Source organism: Thalassophryne amazonica, chromosome 10, assembly GCF_902500255.1.
Source record: "Thalassophryne amazonica chromosome 10, fThaAma1.1, whole genome shotgun sequence".
In the NCBI taxonomy this organism is placed as follows: Eukaryota; Metazoa; Chordata; class Actinopteri; order Batrachoidiformes; family Batrachoididae; genus Thalassophryne; species Thalassophryne amazonica.
In genome coordinates this window covers 115,843,645-115,866,846 of record NC_047112.1, presented here as the reverse complement: position 1 = coordinate 115,866,846, position 23,202 = coordinate 115,843,645, and the positions used below count along the sequence as shown (strand labels likewise).

At 40.5% G+C, this 23,202-nt stretch overlaps 1 protein-coding gene across 4 annotated transcripts in view; it reads right to left on the bottom strand.

The window, feature by feature from the left end:
- Positions 1–538: 538 nt before the first annotated feature.
- Positions 539–23,202, bottom strand: part of lrrc40 (leucine rich repeat containing 40) — a 216,936-nt gene continuing 194,272 nt past the window's right edge. For 2 of the 4 annotated variants that reach the window (XM_034180743.1, XM_034180741.1), the window contains 2 exons: positions 3,068–3,253; positions 655–827 (listed from right to left, as the gene is read on the bottom strand). In XM_034180743.1, the coding sequence (XP_034036634.1) occupies positions 722–827; positions 3,068–3,253 (292 nt within the window). In that variant the 3' untranslated portion in view covers positions 655–721. Of the gene's footprint in view, positions 600–654; positions 828–3,067; positions 3,254–23,202 lie in introns of those variants that run through there. The other 2 variants (XM_034180742.1, XM_034180744.1) reach the window with 2 other exon arrangements.

Below are 23,202 nucleotides of genomic sequence, written 5' to 3'. Positions count from 1 at the left end.
TGAAGGAGAGCTACAGTGTGTTTTTTTGGGGCAACATACCAAATGGACTGAAAAGATACATACCTTTTGCAAATATTACAGGCAGCCTGCAAAAGGCTGTAACACAGAACTGGCTGAACTCTTACCAAGCCGATGGGCTTCGTACACAACCTTTATGTTATGGAGCACATAACCTACTCTTTCAGACATTCCTCTGAAAAATGTGTGTTTTCTTAACTTGTAATGACATTTGATTTGGTCTTAAAACAACAACAACAACAACAAAAAAATCAAAAACAACCTTTGTGGTATATGTGTAATTTTCAGTTAATTTTCATTGACTTGTTCTACTACTATTACTCTTACTAGGTGGCTCTTTCTAAATTTTGTTGGTTTGTCAGACATTTGGTTGATTTATTTGTAGTTTCTTTCTGTGTAAAACTGAAAAATTTAATAAAAACAAAAATTTTAAAAGTTACAAGTAAATGCCACTTAAATGATAGAAGTCGCTGTACACATCTTCATTAAAAGAACAGACACCATGTTGAGTTTTTTTCTCCATTTAATGAATACTGTTATCACAGAAGTGGACATTCCTGCTTCATAAACAACACGATGATGCTCATCCAAACTCTGGTGGTACACAGAACACATGTGAAACCAAAAACACAAATGGCAATAAAAGAAAAATCATTGCTGGTGTGGCCTCAACCAGATGCAGGGTACAAGCTGAAGTCATAGGTCATGTGGGAATTCTGCTTCGGAGGTACTCCAATACCACATCAGTTCCTTTGGTCATAATGGCTGGTCTGGGTGTGCGGAAAGGATTTCCTTCCAGACTCAGACACCTGGGAAAGATCACAGACAACACTTTGAACACCTGGACTGAAGAATCACAAAGTTTTAAAGAACATGTTTGGAAAAGCAGCAGTGACACACAGAGCTAAGACACCAGAATCCAGACACTTCAGCCACTAATTCTAACACCTCTGTGAATGATTTGACCAGTGTTCCTCAAGGTTTTACAGAACAGTAGGCAAATGCCTCAAAATGTAAAGGCCCCTTCACACATAAAAAATGGTAAAAATGGACTGCATTTATATCACACTTTTCCATCTGCATGAGACGCTCAAAGTGCTTTACAATGATGCCTCACATTCACCCAGATGACAGGGTGCTGCCATACAAGGCACTCACTACACACCGGGAGCAACTAGGGGATTAAAGACCTTGCCCAAGGGCCCTTAGTGATTTTCCAGTCAGGCGGGGATTTGAACCAAGGATCTTCTGGACTCAAGCCCAACACCTTAACCACTAGACCATCACCTCCCCACATAACACAAAGTTGGGCAAATCATGCTGAACTGGTGAAACACAAAAAATTCCAACTGCAGTCAGGAGGGACAGATGGTCATGTACGGACACCGTACAAACCCGCGGTGAGGGTTACGTAAGATAAATTGTTCGTGAACTGCAGGGAAAAAGTTCTCCATTTGTAATTCTGCAGTTTTTATAAGATTAATGTTTGAAGTTGGTACTACTTACTTTAATCACGTAATAATATTGTCATGTGTGCTGCAGTTTGAGTCACGTGTAACCTGCTGGTCCAATACGACAGCACAAAACATCCAAGATAGCAGCAACCAGGATGCATTCTTCTAGCAGTTCAGAGGAGGACAACACAGAAAAGAGGTCTAAAAAGCATTCAGGAATATGCTATATGCACCTGATATCTATTAAAAAGGAAGAAATACAGGATTTTTTGGCAAAACAATGGGAAACGTTCAGAAACTGAATCAACTGACTGCTTTGCTCAAATGATGAGAGAAGAACCAGCTTAAATTTATAAACACTGGAATATTGACTTTGACAATATTCCAGAAGATTTTGGGCTTCATGGAACAAGCTACATACAATTCACTGATTTAAAAAGAAAAAGTGCTTGGAGTCAGCAGAGAAACATAAAAGAGAGCATCCAGATGTCTGGTCCTGGTCTGCCTGCCCTGGGCATCATAGGCAAGAAAGTAGATAAATACATCACCGTGTCAGGCAAACGCACAAAGGATTATCAACCACTGGCACAGATGTTACCAGCGGGTGTGTTAAAAAAAAAAATCTGTCTCTCCCTCCTTCTTACACACTGACTTATTTATATATAGCGTTTGTGTGTGACTGTAAGTTTATTCTATTTTGTTTAGAGTTGTGATGATTTTGAATGTAATTCTGTAGGCGATGTTACAATAGGTTACATACAGAATACCTGTACAGTATGTTATGTTTCTATATGTAACGGCTGAGTGGATTCTTGTCATCTGATTGGTGCTTTGTATGTCACATGACATGGATTAATTCATCCCATTTGTGTTGCGTTGCATTCAGAGTGCAGCTTGGTTCCATTTAGAGTGAAAATTTGGTTCCATACGTTTGGTACCATTGCACTCTCACGTGCATGCGCGCACGTGATCACGCATACACGTGTGCACGTCCTCGTGCACAAGCATGCATGCGCACATGGCCGTGCACGTTTTTTGCACCTGCGTATAAGTTTTCCCCTCTCCAATAAACTTTTTAATCAAACTACGCTGTTCTTCTGAACAATGTCTTGAACGTCCCATTTTCCTCAGGCTTTCAAAGAGAAAAGTATGTTCAACAGGTGCTGGCTTCATCCTTAAATAGGGGACACCTGATTCACACCTGTTTGTTCCATAAATTGACGAACTCACTGACAATGTCACACTACTATTATTGTGAACACCCCCTTTTCTACTTTTTTTTTTACTAATAGCCCAATTTCATAGCCTTAAGAGTGTGCATATCATGAATGCTTGGTCTTGTTGGATTTGTGAGAATCTACTGAATCTACTGGTACCTTGTTTCCCATGTAACAATAAGAAATATACTCAAAACCTGGATTAATCTTTTTAGTCACATAGCACTACTATTATTCTGAACACTACTGTATGTTTGTATTTTCATTTGTTATGTCTCCAAGCCAAACATAACAGGTGTTAATAAAGCAACTGTGAAAAGACAATGAACATCAGAGTGATGTGAGAATCAGAGTGATGCTGGAGCTGCTGAGTCCTACCTTAGACTCGTGCACAGCCCCAACTCAGGCGGGATGTTAAGCAGGTCATTATTGGACAGGTCCAATGTTGTCAGATGACTCAGCTTTTTCAGACAAACAGGGTCCAAGGCACCCACACGGTTGTTAGCAAGCAACACGGTCTCCAGAGAAACCAAGTGGTACAAAACTTCAGGGAAGGACTGGAACCTAAGATCAGTTCAAAGACTCATCAGATCACCTGTCACACCAAAACATCTCCACTCAGAGGTAAAACGGCAATACAATAAATTCCACATTTTCACTGTGTCAAATGTTCCATTTCAGAATAACACAGTCTCAGGTGAAAGTCTTGGAGCATGTGCTGGTGCCTCAACCACAACAAAACAGAATTGCTCCAAATGCTGTATTGCAATCACCCAGACAGACACCACTTCTGAAAAGCAACCATCTATCTGTTGCATGCAGCCAGGTGAAATGTGGGCGTTGTGGTGTCATTTTATCAAAAATGAGCAATGTGCTAACAAAAGAGCATCTTAAGTTAATATGCTAATGCTACAAGATGATTATGTTGTGTGCTAATGATATTTTAACAGGTATTTGGAAGAATAAGTATATACTCTTTGCACAGATTAGTTAATAGCATTTAGAAAAAAACCACACTTGATATATTCAAATGATGCATGCTAAAACATGAATTGTGTGAAAATGTATGCTGTTTTTTTAAAAGCCAAGAGACCAGATTTCAGAACTAAAGGGCCTTTCAGACCGCATGCTTAATTAGCATCAAATGACATCTCCTACATCCCTATCTGGCTATTCCAAACCCACCAAAAAAGCAGAGCAATCGCCATCTTGCATATTCATCTGCCAGAACCAGTAGAACAATAGAACAAGTCACCTAGTACCCTGCTGGGAGAAGCTTTGGGTTCAGGCCTCATTCGTGGGCAGAGCAAGACACCGCAGCTGGGGTGATGGAGCAGACTCACTCAATCCGAAATTCCTCACTTTTGGATATATACAAACACCCAGTTTGAGCAATGGAATTTAGTTCTGTAAAATAGTCTGAGGTGAGAATAATTTAAAACAAAATGTTATTATAGGTCACTCTGAATAATGGCAGAGAGATGGTGTTTTCAGATCCCGTGGCTGTTAGGTCCTGGCAATTTTCCATTTTGTTGTGTTTTAATAGCTCTGATAACTTCAGTTTTAGTTATAGAACCATTAAGGTCAGACTTCAGCTCTTCTAACAAAGTTGGTAAATTAAACTGAGTAAAGAAAGTATCCATTAATTGCTCCCAGTCTAAAAATTGATCCGAAAAATATATTTTTTGTAAAAACTCTTAAAACAATCATTTATCAATTCATTTTCATACCTTATGGTCTTCTTCATCAAATACAGCCTACTAGTATATGATTCTACGCGTGCCTTAAGGCCTAGTTCAAAAATAATGAAGCCAAAGTGTGACAACCATCAAAATTTAAAACTGGTCTTTTTTGTGAAATGTTATTTTAGATATGGTTATATATCAGTCTCAATATTTCTGTTGGTCTCGGTTCAGTCATTGCTAGAAATGATCATTGCATATATACTATAATGTGCTAGAGCGTAACGCTTGCAACAACAGTTGGAGGTATCTTCTTTAGTCTGCAGAAGCCTGAAACAAAGAAATTCTGTCCATTAGTTCCTGGTATTATTGAACAAGTAATATAATTATTCTATTGAAACAGAGTAGGAGATATAGCTAAGGTTCTGACACAAATAAATAAAGGACTCATTCTCAGCGTTACGCGTGTGACAGTTTTACCTTGCTTTAGAAACATGATGTTTTTCTAGGAAATGACATTTCTGCCTTTACAAAAATGTATTACTGTGTGTTAGTATGAAGCACAAACAAAAACTGACAAAATACAAGGTTATTTCTTTAATATTCAACTTTAAATGATAATGCTAAATATCAATGTCACACAAAATTGATGAAAAAAAGTGCTATTTTGGGGGTACATTTCATGCATATCTCTGGAACCATGTGGAATTTTTCCATGAAATTTTCAGTACCTGTCAAAGAGACTACAGGCAACTCAGATAAATCTGGATGGTGCTAAATAAAATAATGGCTTGTTCATGACAGATGCAGTGCAAATCAGCAGTTAGGCTTCATTATTTTTGAACTAGGCCTTAACACAATAAGACAGACATTTCCCCACTTTATCTTCATGCTAATAAAACCTCTGTCTAGTATACTTAATTTTCTTCTCTGCATCTGTTGGGGTTTGGTTCTGGTTTTGTGTTCTTTTTATGTGGTCCCTGTCCCCCTTATATCTCTGGTTACTTCCTGTCGTGTGTTCCCCGTAGGTTGTGTGAGTGTGTGCGTGGTCTGTCCCTCTTGTTGTGGTATGAGGATGTGTGCTTCAGGGTGTCCATCTGTATATTTCCAGTCTGGTTCTGCATCCCACTGGCTGGGTGGCCAGTGAGTGCGTCCGGGCATGATGAGTTTACGGTGTGCACGCGAACGTGTCAATGTGCAAGTGGGTGTCGGCACACCACCCTCCCGTTCCGTGTTCATGTCTCCTCTGGTTGTGGTCTTTGTTTTCTCTCTTATTTTCTCTATTTTCTTTAAGATGTTAGGTTTTGGGGTGGTCACTTTTCTTTTTTTTTTTTGTTTTGCATTTTTGTGTGTTTTTTTGAGTAATGTCATTTGACATGTTCACTGTTAGGTCATGGTTTTTCTATTGTTGGTCGCTTGCGCGCTGTCCCACCTTGGTACTCCTGTTTCTAAGTCTTCATCTCACTATTGTGTTTTGATAGTTGAGTTTGGTGTTCACATTGTTGATTTGTTCACTTTATCTTTTGAAGGATTTGGTTCTGTTCATTGTTTATTTGTTCACTTTGTCGACTGAAAGGATATGGGATTTTCTCACTTTATTTCTTCACTTTGGACTGTTGAGGAATTTTTGATTTGGAGGCCACTTTGAACTGTTGGTCATTCATTGTCACCAGGAAAAATAAAACCTGTTTCTTGCACCTAACTCCCTGTTTGCTGCTTGTATATCAGGATCCAGCCTTAGTCTTAGTGGTACTACCACTCCCTAGTAAGAAGGCAATTTTAGGGCAGATGTTAGCGTAGTGATTTCTTGCCACAATGATGATGAAGGAGAGAGACTCGTATATACTTTATCTGTCAGTTCACTCTCAAAGTTTGTTTCTCCTCTCTTTGGCGCTTCTTTGTTGCAGAATACAAAATAATTAACCCTGCCGCATAAGCCTTACATGTTTCCCATAAAACAGAGGCATTGCAAGCCAACAGAGTATTAATTTTCAGAAATGCATCAAATTCAATAGAAAAATAGGACGTAAATTTCTCATGTGTTAAATCTCCAGTGGCGAGACTGATAAAATGCTGTTTTAAGATTTAAGTCCAAAATCACACCGGCATGATCAGAAATAATTATACTTTTAATATCACATGATAAAACTGAAAGTAAGTCCATTCTTGATAGAAAGATTCTGATTTGGCACTTATGTGGTGCGGAAAAAAAGGTATATTGTTTATCAAAAGGGTGGGTACACCTTCCAGTGGTGGGCACAGCTAACCAAAAAGTTAGCTTCAATAACTGGTAATCAGCTAACTGAAAAGTTATCTTTTCAGTTAGCTAAAACCGATAAACTGCCTAAAAACTTACTGGAAGCTACAGCTAACCGATAACCAATAACTGTCAATTCAATTTTGTCTCCCCTACGCTCTCAGCTACTAACAAGCTGATTTTGAGTTTAAACACCGCCAAAGCTTCTAACAGAATCAAAGGCGATCACTAACCCAAACACAGCCAATGAACCAGCGCTTCCGTCTTTGGGCGCTCTGCCCACTTTGACAAGATACAGTGGTCCCGCAATGAGGCAGAGGTCTTGAAATGGGATGCAGGTTTGAATTACGGTTTTGATTTACAAATCTAATTCAGGGGTGGCCAAGTTCGGTCCTCGAGAGCCACCTTCCTAACACTTTTAGTTGTCTCCCTGCTCTAACACACCTGAATCCAATGAAAGGCTCATTAAAAGTCTGCTAACGAGTCTTTCATTGGATTCAGGTGTGTTGGAGCAGGGAGACAACTAAGAGTGTCAGGAAGGTGGCTCTCGAGGACCGAACTTGGCCACCCCTGACCTAATTATTCTGGATAGAATAACTACATTAATGTAAACTCTTAAAATTTACAAAGTGATACATATCTGTTACTTTTAAAATAATGCACTAATTCTGAAGATTTGAACATTAACACACAGATGCCCAAAGAGATTATGGGTAAACTTAGCCTCTGCTCATACTGATTGGTTGATTCATCCATCCATCCATCTATCTATCTTCTTCTGCTTCATCCAGGGTTGGGTCGCGGGGGCAGCAGCTCAAGCAAAGCCACCCAGACCTCCCGATCCACACACGCGTCCCCCAGCTTCTCCAGGGGAACCCCGAGGTGTTCCCAAGCCAGCTGATAGACGTAGTCCCTCCAGCATGTCCTGGGTCTTCCCCGGGGCCTCCCCCCAATGGGATGTGCCCGGAACACCTCTCCAGCAAGGTGTCCAGGGGCCATCCAGAAAAGATGCCTGAGCCACCTCAGCTGGCTCCTTTCGACGTGGAGGAGCAGCGGCTCAACTCTGAGCTCCTCCCGAGTGACCGAGCTCCTCACCCTATTTCTAAGGGAGCGCCCAGCCACCCTATGGAGGAAACTCATCTCGGCTGTACTCGCGACCTTGTTCTTTCGGTCATGAGCCAAATCTCATGACCATAGGTGAGGGTCGGAACGTAGATCGATCGGTAAATCGAGAGCTTTTCCCCCCTGCTCAGCTCTCTCTTCACCACAACAGTCCGATACAGCGACCGCATCACAGCAGACGCTGCACCGATCCGTCTGTTGATCTCACGCTCCATCTGTCCCTCACCTGTAAACAAGACCCCGAGATACTTAAACTCCTCCACTTGAGGCAAGGACACTCCATCGACCTGAAGAGGGCAAGGCACCTTTTTCCGGTCGAGAACCATGGCCTCGGATTTGGAGGTGCTGATTTTCATCCCGGATGCTTCACACTCGGCTGCAAACCCCCCCAGTGCACGCTGAAGGTCCTGATTTGATGAAGACAAGAGTTACTAAACATTCTGCTACATTAATAAATAATATCTTATTTAATAATTTAAATTATGTAATGACATCTGGAATATTGTTTATGGATATTTCAGATAATTTCCCAATATTTCAAATTGTGGAATTGGAAAACTGTTATATCCCGAATAAGAAATCAACTACTTACTATAGAAAATTTAATATTACTATAAAATGAAATTCGAGAGACTAATGGAAAATATTTCCTTTGAAAATATATATAAGGAAACAGATCCCAATTTATCGTATCAGGCGTTTATGCAAATGTTTAATGAAGTTTATGAAAAATCATTTCCAAATCAATCAATCAATCGGTCGGCCTCGAAGAGATTCTGGCAAACCGTCCAATGCCTAAGGAGGAGGAAGCAGCTCTCCACCATCACTGTTTATGGTGCGGGTGGGAGCTGTTGACCCTGACTGGGGATGTTGTCGGGCGGTGGAAGGAGTACTTCGAGGATCTCCTCAATCCCATCGTCACGTCTTCCGAAGCGGAAGCAGAGACTGGGGACTCGGAGGCGGGCTCATCCATTACCAAGGCCGAAGTCACCGAGGTGGTTAGAAAAGCTCCTCTGTGGCAAGGCTCCTGGGGTGGATGAAATCCGTCCTGAGTACCTTAAGTCTCTGGATGCTGTGGGGCTGTCTTGGCTGACATGCCTCTGCAACATCGCGTGGCGATCGGGGACAGTGCCTCTGGATTGGCAGACCGGGGTGGTGGTCCCTCTGTTTAAGAAGGGGGACCGGAGGGTGTGTTCCAACTATAGGGGGATCACACTGCTCAGCCTCCCCAGTAAGGTCTATTCCAGAGTATTGGAGAGGAGAATTCGAGCGATGGTTGAACCTCGGATTCAGGAGGAGCAGTGTGGTTTTCGTCCTGGTCATGGCACACTGGACCAGCTCTACACGCTCCATCGGGTGCTCGAGGGTTCATGGGAGTTTGCCCAACCAGTCCACATGTGTTTTGTGGATCTGGAGAAGGCGTTCGACCGTGTCCCTCGGGGTGCCCTGTGGGGAGTGCTCCGGGAGTACGGGGTCCGGGGTCCTTTGCTAAGGGCTATCCGGTCCCTGTACGACCGCAGCAGGAGCTTGGTTCGCATTGCCGGTAGTAAGTCAAACCTGTTTCCAGTGTACGTTGGCCTCCGCCAGGGCTGCCCTTTGTCACCGGTTCTGTTCATTATTATTATGGACAGAATTTCTAGGCGCAGCCAGGGTGTAGAGGGGGTCTGGTTTGGGAACCACAGAATTTCGTCTCTGCTGTTTGCGGACGATGTGGTTCTGTTGGGTTCGTCAAATCAGGACCTTCAGCGTGCACTGGGGCGGTTTGCAGCCGAGTGTGAAGCGTCCGGGATGAAAATCAGCACCTCCAAATCCGAGGCCATGGTTCTCGACCGGAAAAAGGTGCCTTACCCTCTTCAGGTCGGTGGAGTGTCCTTGCCTCAAGTGGAGGAGTTTAAGTATTTCGGGGTCTTGTTCATGAGTGAGGGACGGACAGAGTGTGAGATCGATAGACAGATCGGTGCAGCATCTGCAGTGATGAGGTCGCTGTATCGGACCGTCGTGGTGAAGAGAGAGCTGAGTAGGGGGGCAAAGCTCTCGATTTACCGATCTACATTCCGATCCTCACCTATGATCATGAGATTTGGTTCATGACCGAAAGAACGAGATCGCGAGTACAAGCGGCCGAGATGAGTTTCCTCCGCAGGGTGGCTGGGTGCTCCCTTAGAGATAGGGTGAGGAGCTTGGTCACTCGGGAGGAGCTCGGAGTCGAGCCGCTGCTCCTCCACATCGAAAGGAGTCAGTTGAGGTGGCTCGGGCATCTTTTCCAGATGCCCCCTGGACGCCTCGCTGGAGAGGTGTTCCAGGCACGTCCCACTGGGAGGAGGCCCCAGGGAAGACCCAGGACACGCTGGAGGGACTACATCTCTCGGCTGGCTTGGGAACACCTTGGGGTTCCCCCGGAAGAGCTGGGGGAGGTGTGTGTGGATCGGGAGGTCTGGGCGGCTTTGCTTGAGCTGCTGCCCCCGCGACCCGACTCCGGATAAAGCGGAAGAAAATGGATGGATGGATGGATTTCCAATCATTAAATTATCTGGTGATACATCCAAAAAGCAAAACCCATGGTTGTCTAGGGAACTACAAAAATCCCTGTTCTGAAAAAACAAGCTGTATAAAAAAATTTATATACTTACAAAGTCTATAAAAATAAATACACTACTCTTCTTAGGGCTGCAAAGAGGAAATACTTCAGTGATAATTTCTATAAATCAATAAACAATATTAAAGGGACCTGGAAAATAATCAATGAACTACTTAAAAAGAAAACATGTTCATCAAAATATCCGTCAACGTTCTCAGATGGATCTAGATGTTTCTCTGATCCCTTTGACATTGCTTGCAAGTTTAATAATTTCTTTTCAAATGTTGGTGCTTCTCTTGCAAGGAAAATTGATTCCACAAATATGAATCCAGTTGATTACATCAAAGGTTCATTTCCTTCTGTGAGTGAATTTGAACCTACAAATTCCAATGAGGTTTGTGAGATCATCGCTGGACTACGTCCATCTGCAGCCGGCCATGATGGAATAAGTATATCTATTGTAAAATACGTCATACATGAAATTTCTGAACCACATATCTTTTCATTGTCCTTGCAAACGGGCATTGTACCTTCTGATTTAAAGATTGCTAAAATCATACCGTTGTTTAAAAAAGGTGGCCCAGCATCTTTTTCAAATTATCGACCTATTTCAGTTTTGCCATGTTTTTCAAAGATTCTGGAGAAACTTGTTTATAACAGATTAAATGATCATTTGCTTAAGAATTCAATTTTATATAACTATCAACATGGATTTCGAAAAAACTCATTCAACATATATGGCCCTGATTGAACTGATGGATAGAATTCATGCAGCTTTAGACAACAGCGAATTTGAAATTGGTGTGTTTTTTGACCTTCCGAAAGCGTTTGATACAGTAAATCATGAAATTTTGCTTTCTAAGTTACATAAATATGGATTTAAAGCAACTGTCCATAAATGGCTTAGTAATTAATTATTAGAGAGAAAACAGTATGTTCTTCTGAATTTGGAATTTGAAATTAATTCTACAGACTGTGGAGTTCCTCAAGGTTCGATTTTGGGACCGCTTGTATTCATAATATATAATCAATGATTTTGCATCTGTTTCTACTGCAACATTTCCATTGTTGTTTGCTGATGATACTAACCTTTTTATTTCCAGCAAAGATATAAATAAAGATATAAATAATGATCTCTTGAATTATTCAGTGTGGTTCAAAGTTAATAAATTATTGTTAAATATAAAAAAGTCTAATTTTATGTTATTTGCTGGCAATAAAAAAATGTAATCATGATCTAATTAAAATTTACATAAACAATCAACTCAATCAATTTTTTTCTTATATAGCGCCAAATCACAACAAACAGTTGTCCCAAGGCGCTCCATATTGTAAGGCAAGGCCATACAATAATTATGAAAAACCCCAACGGTCAAAACGACCCCCTATGAGCAAGCACTTGGCCACAGTGGGAAGGAAAAACTCCCTTTTAACAGGAAGAAACCTCCAGCAGAACCAGGCTCAGGGAGGGGCAGTCTTCTGCTGAGACTGGTTGGGGCTGAGGGAAAGAACCAGGAAAAAGACATGCCGAGAAGGGGGGCAGAGATCGATCACTAATGATTAAATGCAGAGTGATGCATACGGAGCAAAAAGAGAAAGAAACAGTGCATCATGGGAACCCCCCCACAGTCTACGTCTAAAGCAACATACCAAGGGATGGTCCAGGGTCACCCGATCCAGCCCTAACTATAAGCCTTAGCGAAAAGGAAAGTTTAAGCCTAATCTTAAAAGTAGAGAGGGTATCTGTCTCCCTGATCTGAATTGGGAGCTGGTTCCACAGGAGAGGAGCCTGAAAGCTGAAGGCTCTGCCTCCCATTCTACTCTTACAAACCCTAGGAACCACAAGTAAGCCCGCAGTCTGAGAGCGAAGTGCTCTAATGGGGTAATATGGTACTACGAGGTCCCTAAGATAAGATGGGACCTGATTATTCAAAACCTTATAAGTAAGAAGAAGAATTTTAAATTCTATTCTAGAATTAACAGGAAGCCAATGAAGAGAGGCCAACACGGGTGAGATATGCTCTCTCCTGCTAGTCCCCGTCAGTACTCTAGCTGCAGCATTTTGAATTAACTGAAGGCTTTTCAGGGAACTTTTAGGACAACCTGATAATAATGAATTACAAAAGTCCAGCCTAGAGGAAATAAATGCATGAATTAGTTTTTCAGCATCACTCTGAGACAAGACCTTTCCGATTTTAGAGATATTGCGTAAATGCAAAAAGGCAGTCCTACATATTTGTTTAATATGCGCTTTGAATGACATATCCTGATCAAAAATGACTCCAAGATTTCTCACAGTATTACTGGAGATCAGGGAAATGCCATCCAGAGTAACGATCTGGTTAGACACCATGCTTCTAAGATTTGTGGGGCCAAGTACAATAACTTCAGTTTTATCTGAGTTTAAAAGCAGGAAATTAGAGGTCATCCATGTCTTTATGTCTGTAAGACAATCCTGCAGTTTAGCTAATTGGTGTGTATCCTCTGGCTTCATGGACAGATAAAGCTGGGTATCATCTGCGTAACAATGAAAATTTAAGCAATACCGTCTAATAATACTGCCTAAGGGAAGCATGTATAAAGTGAATAAAATTGGTCCTAGCACAGAACCTTGTGGAACGCCATAATTAACTTTAGTCTGTGAAGAAGATTCCCCCTTTTACATGAACAAACTGTAATCTATTAGACAAATATGATTCAAACCACCGCAGCGCAGTGCCCTTAATACCTATGACATGCTCTAATCTCTGTAATAAAATTTTATGGTCAACAGTATCAAAAGCAGCACTGAGGTCCAACAGAACAAGCACAGAGATAAGTCCACTGTCCGAAGCCATAAGAAGATCATTTGTAACCTTCACTAATGCTGTTTCTGTACTATGATGAATTCTAAAACCTGACTGAAACTCTTCAAATAGACCATTCCTCTGCAGGTGATCAGTTAGCTGTTTTACAACTACCCTCTCAAGAATCTTTGAGAGAAAAGGAAGGTTGGAGATTGGCCTATAATTAGCTAAGATAGCTGGGTCAAGTGATGGCTTTTTAAGTAATGGTTTAATTACTGCCACCTTAAAGGCCTGTGGTACATAACCAACTAACAAAGCTAGATTGATCATATTTAAGATTGAAGCATTAAATAATGGTAGGACTTCCTTGAGCAGCCTGGCAGGAATGGGGTCTAATAAACATGTTGATGGTTTGGATGAAGTAACTAATGAAAATAACTCAGACAGAACAATCTGAGAGAAAGAGTCTAACCAAATACCGGCATCACTGAAAGCAGCCAAAGATAACGATACATCTTTGGGATGGTTATGAGTAATTTTTTCTCTAATAGTCAAAATTTTGTTAGCAAAGAAAGTCATGAAGTCATTACTAGTTAAAGTTAATGGAATACTCAGCTCAATAGAGCTCTGACTCTTTGTCAGCCTGGCTACAGTGCTGAAAAGAAACCTGGGGTTGTTCTTATTTTCTTCAATTAGTGATGAGTAGAAAGATGTCCTAGCTTTACGGAGGGCTTTTTTATAGACCAACAAACTCTTTTTCCAGGCTAAGTGAAGATCTTCTAAATTAGTGAGACGCCATTTCCTCTCCAACTTACGGGTTATCTGCTTTAAGCTACGAGTTTGTGAGTTATACCACGGAGTCAGACACTTCTGATTTAAAGCTCTCTTTTTCAGAGGAGCTACAGCATCCAAAGTTGTCTTCAATGAGGATGTAAAACTATTGACGAGATACTCTAACTCCCTTACAGAGTTTAGGTAGCTACTCTGCTCCGTGTTGGTATATGACATTAGAGAACATAAAGAAGGAATCATATCCTTAAACCTAGTTACAGCGCTTTCTGAAAGACTTCTAGTGTAATGAAACTTATTCCCCACTGCTGGGTAGTCCATCAGAGTAAATGTAAATGTTATTAAAAAATGATCAGACAGAAGGGAGTTTTCAGGGAATACTGTTAAGTCTTCTATTTCCATACCATAAGTCAGAACAAGATCTAAAATATGATTAAAGTGGTGGGTGGACTCATTTACTTTTTGAGCAAAGCCGATAGAGTCTAATAATAGATTAAATGCAGTGTTGAGGCTGTCATTCTCAGCATCTGTGTGGATGTTAAAATCGCCCACTATAATTATCTTATCTGAGCTAAGCACTAAGTCAGACAAAAGGTCTGAAAATTCACAGAGAAACTCACAGTAACGACCAGGTGGACGATAGATAATAACAAATAAAACTGGTTTTTGGGACTTCCAATTTGGATGGACAAGACTAAGAGACAAGCTTTAAAATGAATTAAAGCTCTGTCTAGGTTTTTGATTAATTAATAGGCTGGAATGGAAGATTGCTGCTAATCCTCCACCCCGGCCTGTGCTACGAGCATTCTGACAGTTAGTGTGACTCGGGGGTGTTGACTCATTTAAACTAACATATTCATCCTGCTGTAACCAGGTTTCTGTTAGGCAGAATAAATCAATACGTTGATCAATTATTATATAATTTACCAACAGGGACTTAGAAGAGAGAGACCTAATGTTTAATAGACCACATTTAACTGTTTTAGTCTGTGGTGCAATTGAAGGTGCTATATTATTTTTTCTTTTTGAATTTTTATGCTTAAATAGATTTTTGCTGGTTATTGGTGGTCTGGGAGCAGGCACCGTCTCTACGGGGATGGGGTAATGAGGGGATGGCAGGGGGAGAGAAGCTGCAGAGAGGTGTATAAGACCACAGCTCTGGCTCCTGGTCCCAACGCTGGACAGTCACAGTTTGGAGGATCCAAAAAAAATTGGCCAGATTTCTAGAAATGAGAGCTGCTCCCTCTAAAGTGGGATGGATGCTGTCTCTCCTAACAAGACCAGGTTTTCCCCAGAAGCTTTGCCAATTATCAATGAAGCCCACCTCATTTTTTGGACACCACTCAGACAGCCAGCAATTCAAGGAGAACATGCGGCTAAACATGTCACACCCGGTCTGATTGGGGAGGGGCCCAGAGAAAACAACAGAGTCCGACATTGTTTTTGCAAAGTTACACACCGATTCAATGTTAATTTTAGTGACCTCCGATTGGCGTAACCGAGTGTCATTACTGCCGACATGAATTACAATCTTACCAAATTTACGCTTAGCCTTAGCCAGCAATTTCAAATGTCCTTCGATGTCGCCTGCTCTGGCCCCCGGAAGACAATTGACAATGGTTGCTGGTGTCGCTAACTTCACATTTCTCAAAACAGAGTCACCAATAACCAGAGTTTGATCCTCGGCGAGTGTGTCGTCGAGTGGGGAAAAACGGTTAGAGATGTGAACGGGTTGACGGTGTACACGGGGCTTCTGTTTAGGGCTACGCTTCCTCCTCACAGTCACCCAGTCAGCCTGCTTTCCCGACTGCTCGGGATCTGCCAGGGGGGAACTAACGGCGGCTAAGCTACCTTGGTCCGCACCGACTACAGGGGCCTGGCTAGCTGTAGAATTTTCCACGGTGCGGAGCCGAGCCTCCAATTCGCCCAGCCTGGCCTCCAAAGCTACGAATAAGCTGCACTTATTACAAGTACCGTTACTGCTAAAGGAGGCCGAGGAATAACTAAAAATTTCACACCCAGAGCAGAAAAGTACGGGAGAGACAGGAGAAGCCGCCATGCTAAACCGGCTAAGAGCTAGTAGCTGCACTAAGCTAGCGGATTCCCAAAAACACACAAAGTGAATAATGTGTAAATAATCCAGAGGTGATTCAGCAGAAGGAGTGCCCCAATCAAGGCACCAAACAGGCCATGAAGCAGCACAGGGAACGCACGACAACGGTGCTAAAATAAAATAAAAATAAAAAAAATAAAAAATAAAAAAAATAAAAACGAAAGCGTTAGCAAGCTAGTTAGCTTGCCAACGCTAATGAAAGTTAGCTGATAAAAGTGCTCCGTCGCGATGTTTCGACCGTTAGAGGTCTTCCTTAGGCGTTGGAGCACAGTAAAAAAAGTTAAAAAAAGTAAAAAGGTAAAAAAGTCTTGAAAAAGACTGTTAGTTCAAGTCCAAAGCAGCAGGTAGCAGTCTCTGTGTAAACAGTCCCAACAGAGAGCCAAAATTCTGATGATTCTGTAACAGTACTAATATAAAAACTTAAAGAACATTCAAATTTCACCCGACAAAAATACTGGAGCCCAGACTTCTTAGATAATTTGTTTGTACAATTCCCCACCGATGAAGAAATATCAAGGGTCTCTTCTACATGTTTTTTGGGTGTATGGATGGATGACAAATTGTGTTGGAAAGAACATATCGAACACGTTTGTAAAAAAAAAAAATAAGTCAATAGGAATCATAAGCAAAATAAGATATTTTGTACTTCACAAATGTCTTTTAACATTATATTACAGTTTAGTTTATCCATATTTAACTTATTGCAATATTGTATGGGGAAGCACCTTTTTAATTATATAAACAAAATTTTTCTCTTCCATAAAAAATTTGTTCGAATAACTACCTTTTCGAAAAACCTCATGCTCCTAGTGGACCTTTGTTTTTTTAAATTGCAGCTCTTAAATTTCTATCATATAAATATTTTCCTGACCTGTATATTTGTCTTCAGAGCTCTTCATGATAATAGTTGGCCTTTTTTTTTTTTTTATTAAATATTATTTTGTGCATAACCATCAAATTCATAATTATCCAACATGGCAGACCTCTTATTTGCATTTATTTTTGCATAGAATGACTCATATCAGCATCACATTAGATATCATGGTGTTAAATCTTGGAATAATACAGTACATCTTCTACTCGTGAATCCATCCATCACCTTACACAGATATAAAAGTGGATCAAAAGCAGAGCTCCTGTATGAGTATTTATAATGTTAATATATTAGCTGGTTTTAACTGATTCAAAAATCTTATACTTCATGAACTGATTTAATTCTTTTGTTTATTGTTGTGATATTTTTGTTTTTCTTTTGTTTGGGAGTGGGTTTCCGATAAGACTCTTTGGCTTCTACCTCTCCACTGCACAGTATATTCATAATGTGTTTGTTTTTCTTCTCATCATTACAATCTCATGTTTATACGTATATGTATGTATACATGCATATATATATGTATGTACATTTTTTAATTCTCTTTCTATTATGATTCTCATTTGTGCTAAATAAATTAAAGAAAGAAAAGCCAACAGAACCACATCGTCCACAAACAGCAGAGATGAGATTCTGTGATTCCCAAACCGGACCCCCTCTACACCCTGGCTGCGCCTAAAAATTCAGGAGGAGCAGTGTAGTTTTCATCCTGGTCAAGGCACACTGGACCAACTCTACACCCTCCATCGGTTGATCGAAGGTTCATGGGAGTCCGCCCAAACAGTCCACATGTGCTTTGTGGATCTGGAGGTGTTCGACCGTGTCCCTCGAGGCACCCTGTGGGGGGTGCTCCGGGAGTACAGGGTCCGGGGTCCTTTGCTAAGGGCTATCCGGTCCCTGTACGACCGCAGCAGGAGCTTGGTTCGCATTGCCTTTAGTAAGTCAAACCTGTTTCCAGTGCACGTTGGCCTCTGCCAGGGCTGCCCTTTGTCACCTGTTCTGATTCATTCATTCTATGTAAACACCAACAAATGAATCAATGTAACATGTGTTGGTGTTTACAAATAAATGTGCTTTTGTACAATATGTAATTTTTTTCATTTGTATAAAAAAATAAAGAAATTTTCAAGATCCCGCTAGACAGTGCTTAAGCGCACGTGTGATGACATCAAAACTCTATCTGGTTAAGGAAACAAGGTTTCTTTCAATAACAAGAATTGTCAAAAAACTTTCTCATGTGTGGTTGGAGTTGTGTGGGGATATGAACTACTTTTTGAATGCTTGAATAACGATGTCAGTTGCACAAATAATAGTGAAAACATGTTCATTGTGCCCAGAATGTTGGTATTTTGGTCAAGCAACTTTGCAGTGTGGTGTCAGAACAACGAATCAATCAGTCGCTCCGTGTGATGTCATAACATCCAATCGGTTAGCGGCTCCGTGCGGTGTCATAATCAGTGTTGCCACAGTTACTTTGAAAAAGTAATCCAATTACTGATTACTCCTTGAAAAAGTAACTTAGTTACTTTACTGATTACTCAATTGTGAAAGTAACTAAGTTAGATTACTAGTTACTTTTTTAGTTACTTTCCCCAGCTGCCGACAACAACTCACTTTATAGTCACCCTTTCTTGACTTCAATGAAAATAAATACTTGTTTTATAAAAAGTAAAATAAAGACCTCTTTCTTGACCTCATATTTAACTGTTGACAGCACTGTAACAGTAAAACTTGCAATTTCAAACCTACATTGTTTAGAAATGTAACTATTAAATTCTAACTCCCTAAACATTTTACTTGTCGAAATTATTATTATTTTAAGTAGTATTAGTAGTTGTAGTAAAAAACGGCTTCAAAACTGGACCTTTAATCTAGGGGTGTTGTGGGGGAGGGGGGCACATCCCTCCCCCACGCACCCATCCCATCTGGATTCGCCCCTGCTTTGGCGTGTGAGCACAAAGAATGGATAACATTTATTTATGCAGAAAACAGGACCAGATTTACAGGTAAGAAAGTTTTATTGTGTTTTCACATCATGTGGTCCTCAGAAAGAGAGTTTAAGTGCATTTGAGTGGAAAATATTGTTAGTTGTTGATGCGTCGCGGAGGATCAGCTGTTTTTAACGAGACGATACGGAGCGGCTCAGCTCAGAATTCTAAATAAAGGAGGAAAAGTATAAAAATGTCTTTGTAAAGCTCAGTGCAGGTGTGCTGATCACCGCGTTTTAAGAAGTGAGGACGAGTCGAGCAGCTGCAAAAAACCGTGGATGAAAAGCTCACAGCTCACTTAAAGTGGGCAGTTCAGTCGAACCCCGACCTCCTGCCCACAGACCAAGTTTAATGCTGCTATCGACCCACAATGAAAAATAATAGTAACACACAGTGACATGGAGAAGTAACTTTAATCTGATTACTGATTTGGAAAGATTAACGCGTTAGATTACTCGTTACTAAAAAAAGTGGTCAGATTAGAGTAACGCGTTACTAAGTAACGCGTTACCGGCATCACTGGTCATAATGGATCAATCAGTCGTTATGTGAGGCGTCATAACAACAGATCGTTAAAGTAGACCTGCACTGAAATAAATGCAGTCAGATCTTTGGACCAAAAAATGACATATTTACACATAAGATCCTTCTGAATGTAGTAAAGTAAATCTGCAAGCCCAGATCTGTCATTCAACTGAGAAATCTTCATTTAGATATGACAAATTTACAGCTAAAATTTAGCCCTCCGTAAAACTGTCATCACATCCGGGACGCTGCCGAGACGTCAGGGAGAAGACCCTATCCCAGCATGCATTGCGTGCGCCAACTGTAATTTGTGGATTTATGTCAGTTTGCATCTCTTACAAAAGCATCGACTTTTTTTAAAACTTCATATTGTCTTGCGGTACGTTTGGTGAGTAAACATTTCTTTTATTGTTGCTTGAAAATTATTTTTGGGGACTTTTTCATATGGCCATTTGATTGAGTGGTGTCGCATTGAAAATCTACTGTCTTTAGCCTCCGGTGTTACCGTCGCGGGGTATGGATGCGGGACCCGCAAAGAATTCAAGTCCTTAAAAAGATACAAACCTCTCAGCGGCCACGGAGCTCTGCGGCTCCGATTACCGAGACCGTGCGGCGCTGCGGATTTTGCCGCAAGAAGTCTGTCCTTGCGGGCAACAGGTGTACCGGCTGCTCCGCATCAAAACAGAGAAGAACGGAGAAGAACGTCGCTTGCTGTCAATGTCGCCGCTGATCTGAGCATGCAGAGCTGTATCTCACATTCATTGCAGCTTACTTTTGGATGTTGAAACCAGGATGTGTATAACAGTAACATTACTAACAGATAAAATCAATTTCAATGCGGGATCGGACTGAAGGCAGGAGCACGTTGTCTTGTCCCTGACGTCATGGAAATGATCCCGATGTAAACTGTTTTCACGGAGGTCTAAATTTTAGCTGCAAATTTGTCATTTTTAAACGAAGATTTCTCTGCTGAATTACAAATTTGGGCTTACAGATTTACTTTACTGCATTCATAAGGGTCTTATAAATACATATCAGCTATTTCTTTCTGAAATCTGACCACATTTATTTCAATGCAGGTCTACTTTAAGCCTGGTTCACATGGCAAGATAATTAGGCCGATATCGTACCCGATCTTCCGCTTACAGTCTTAAGGATGCCCCGACAATTGTGATGACACTAAATATAATCTTATCAGATATTCCTGCCATGTGTGGTTTGTTAAGAAGGATGTGAGGAGCTAAACGTGACATGCAGCCAATCAGAAAGTGAGGTGTCTGACCTGTGAATGGTGGTGTGTGAAATCTGTGTGTGTTGTTTTTACTGTGTGGCTGACACACACTAAACCTGGCAGATCTATGATTTCTTTTTATCTCCACATTTGTGGTCTCTCAGGTTTTGGAAACCTACAGATAATTTTAACATGCTGCGGTCGACAACACTGTGAAATAACCGGTCGCCAGTAGATGGCAGTGTTCTATGCATTTTGATGTCGGTTATATCACACGGCCTGAATCACAATTTATCAGACTTTTCGGCTTTGCAAATGCTTTTTTTTTTTGTAAAACACAAATGAAAAAAACCCGACATATTTTACAAAAGCACATTTATTTGTGAACACCAACACGTTACATTGATTCACTTGTGTTGGTTTTTACATAGAATGAATGACTCAACCAACCAGTATGAAAGAATCAAATTAAAGTGGGACCAAGAATAGATCAAATATCTAGGGGTAATTATACCAAAAATTTAATAAACCGTTACGCTCTAAATTTTAGCCAATTGAGTCGAAAATTAAAAGAGGATATATATGGAGCTAAATAAAGGCCAAAGGTTTTGTAATCTGAAAATAAAAATGATTGAAAAAGTAAATTTTGTAATTTGAAAATTAAAGTTTTGTAATCTGAAAATAAAAAGATTGAAAAAAAACTTTTGAAACTGAAAATTCAATGTTTGTTCTTGAATTTTATAATCATTTAAAAAGTATTAAAATAAAAATTAGTGTAAGATATATTTTCAGTTTAAATAAATTTTTGATTCAGCTCTAATTTTTTGATCAAATAATTTTTTTTCATTCATATTTCTTTTTTTCACATTCAGATCTTTTTTTCACTTTCAGATCTTATTTTCTCAGTTTCAAACTTTTGGCCCTGTTCTGGCGTGGGAGGGCGTGGCTTTGATTGAGAGGGGCGTGGAATTGTGAGTGACAGGAAAGCAATTGGTCCTCACATGATGTTGCTTTCAGGAAACGTGGGTACTCTGATAGATAATGACTCTGCTCCCGTCTCCATCGTTTATTTACTACGCGGCTGGCGCGTGAAAGAAAATAGAGAGAATGAAAGATTATTACACGGCTTTAAACCCTCGAGATAAAGCTGTTTATCACGATCAATGTGTAGCATTTGGTTCAGTGGATCCATATGTTGTACCGGATAGTGAATTTAATGACGATGTAACAAAGTTGACTGCCCGTAAATCCAAATTCAAAGCCGCCCGGAAGAGCGCTCCGGCTACCGGCGGTGTGAAGAAGCCTCACCGTTACAGGCCCGGCACCATGGCTCTGAGTGATCTTCCGGTCAGCAACAGGCTCAAATGAGGCCCAGCACTGAGTGGGAGGTTCCCAGTGCTGGGGACCATGGCATGGAGGCAGGTTGTCCTTTATAACTCCTTATCAATAAAGAAATCCAGGAACTCCTCACAACTAGTTTTAGAGATAACAGGAGTGACGGCAGCAGGTGACACAAGAGAGCTGATTGTGTCAAAAAGCACTTTAGGATTTCTTTTATTGGAGGCAATCAAGTGATTAAAATCTCGTCCTGGCCTCCTCTATCATCTTATTTAAGGAAGATTTTAAACATCAAAAATGACCAAGAGTGGTCTAGAATTACTTGTAATAGACATCTTTAGCATCACTTTATTTACAGGTATCAAGACAATACAGTGGAGAGAAAGCACCCATGTTTCCTGAAAGCAACATCATGTGAGGACTGATTGCTCTGCTGTCACTCACAATTCCACGCCCCTCTCAATCGAAGCCACACCCTCCCACGCCAGAACGGGCCACAAGTCTGAAACTGAAAAAATAAGATCTGAAAGTGAAAAAAGATCTAAAAAGGTGAAAAAAGAAATATGAATGAAAAAAAAATTTGAGCAAAAAATTACAGAGCTGAATCAAAAATGTATTTAAACTGAAAAATATATATTTTGATAATACTTTTCAAATGGTTATAAAATTCAAGAACAAACATTGAATTTTCAGTTTCAAAATTTATTTTTTCAATCTTTTTTATTTTCACATTACAAAACTCTTGGCCTTGATTTAGCTCCATAGATATAACAAGATGGAACTTGATACCAATACTAAGTTTTGAGTCAAGAATTGAGTCAATAATGCCCAACTTGTGTTGAATTTTTTTTTCTTTCTTTTAGGGAATGAGGTATTTTTTTTCTCTTGGTTGTTTCTTTTGGAAATAAGAACACTCCAGGTTCTGTTTAAGTGTAAGCTATAATATGATGTGTATTGATATTGTAAATAAGAAGCTTGGAAAAAACATCAGATCTAAAAATAAATATAACTCTTGACCAATTATGTTTATCTCATAATGATGATAAATACAGAAAACATAAAAAAAACAAAAACAAATATATACATACAATGAAATTTGTCCTCTGCATTTAACCCATCCTAATTGCAGTCAGATGCAATCCAACCACTAGGAGTAGTGCGCTGCCACAGTCCGGCGCTTGGGGACCAACTCCAGATGTAGAGACGCTGCTTTGGTCAAGGGCAGAGAAAGAA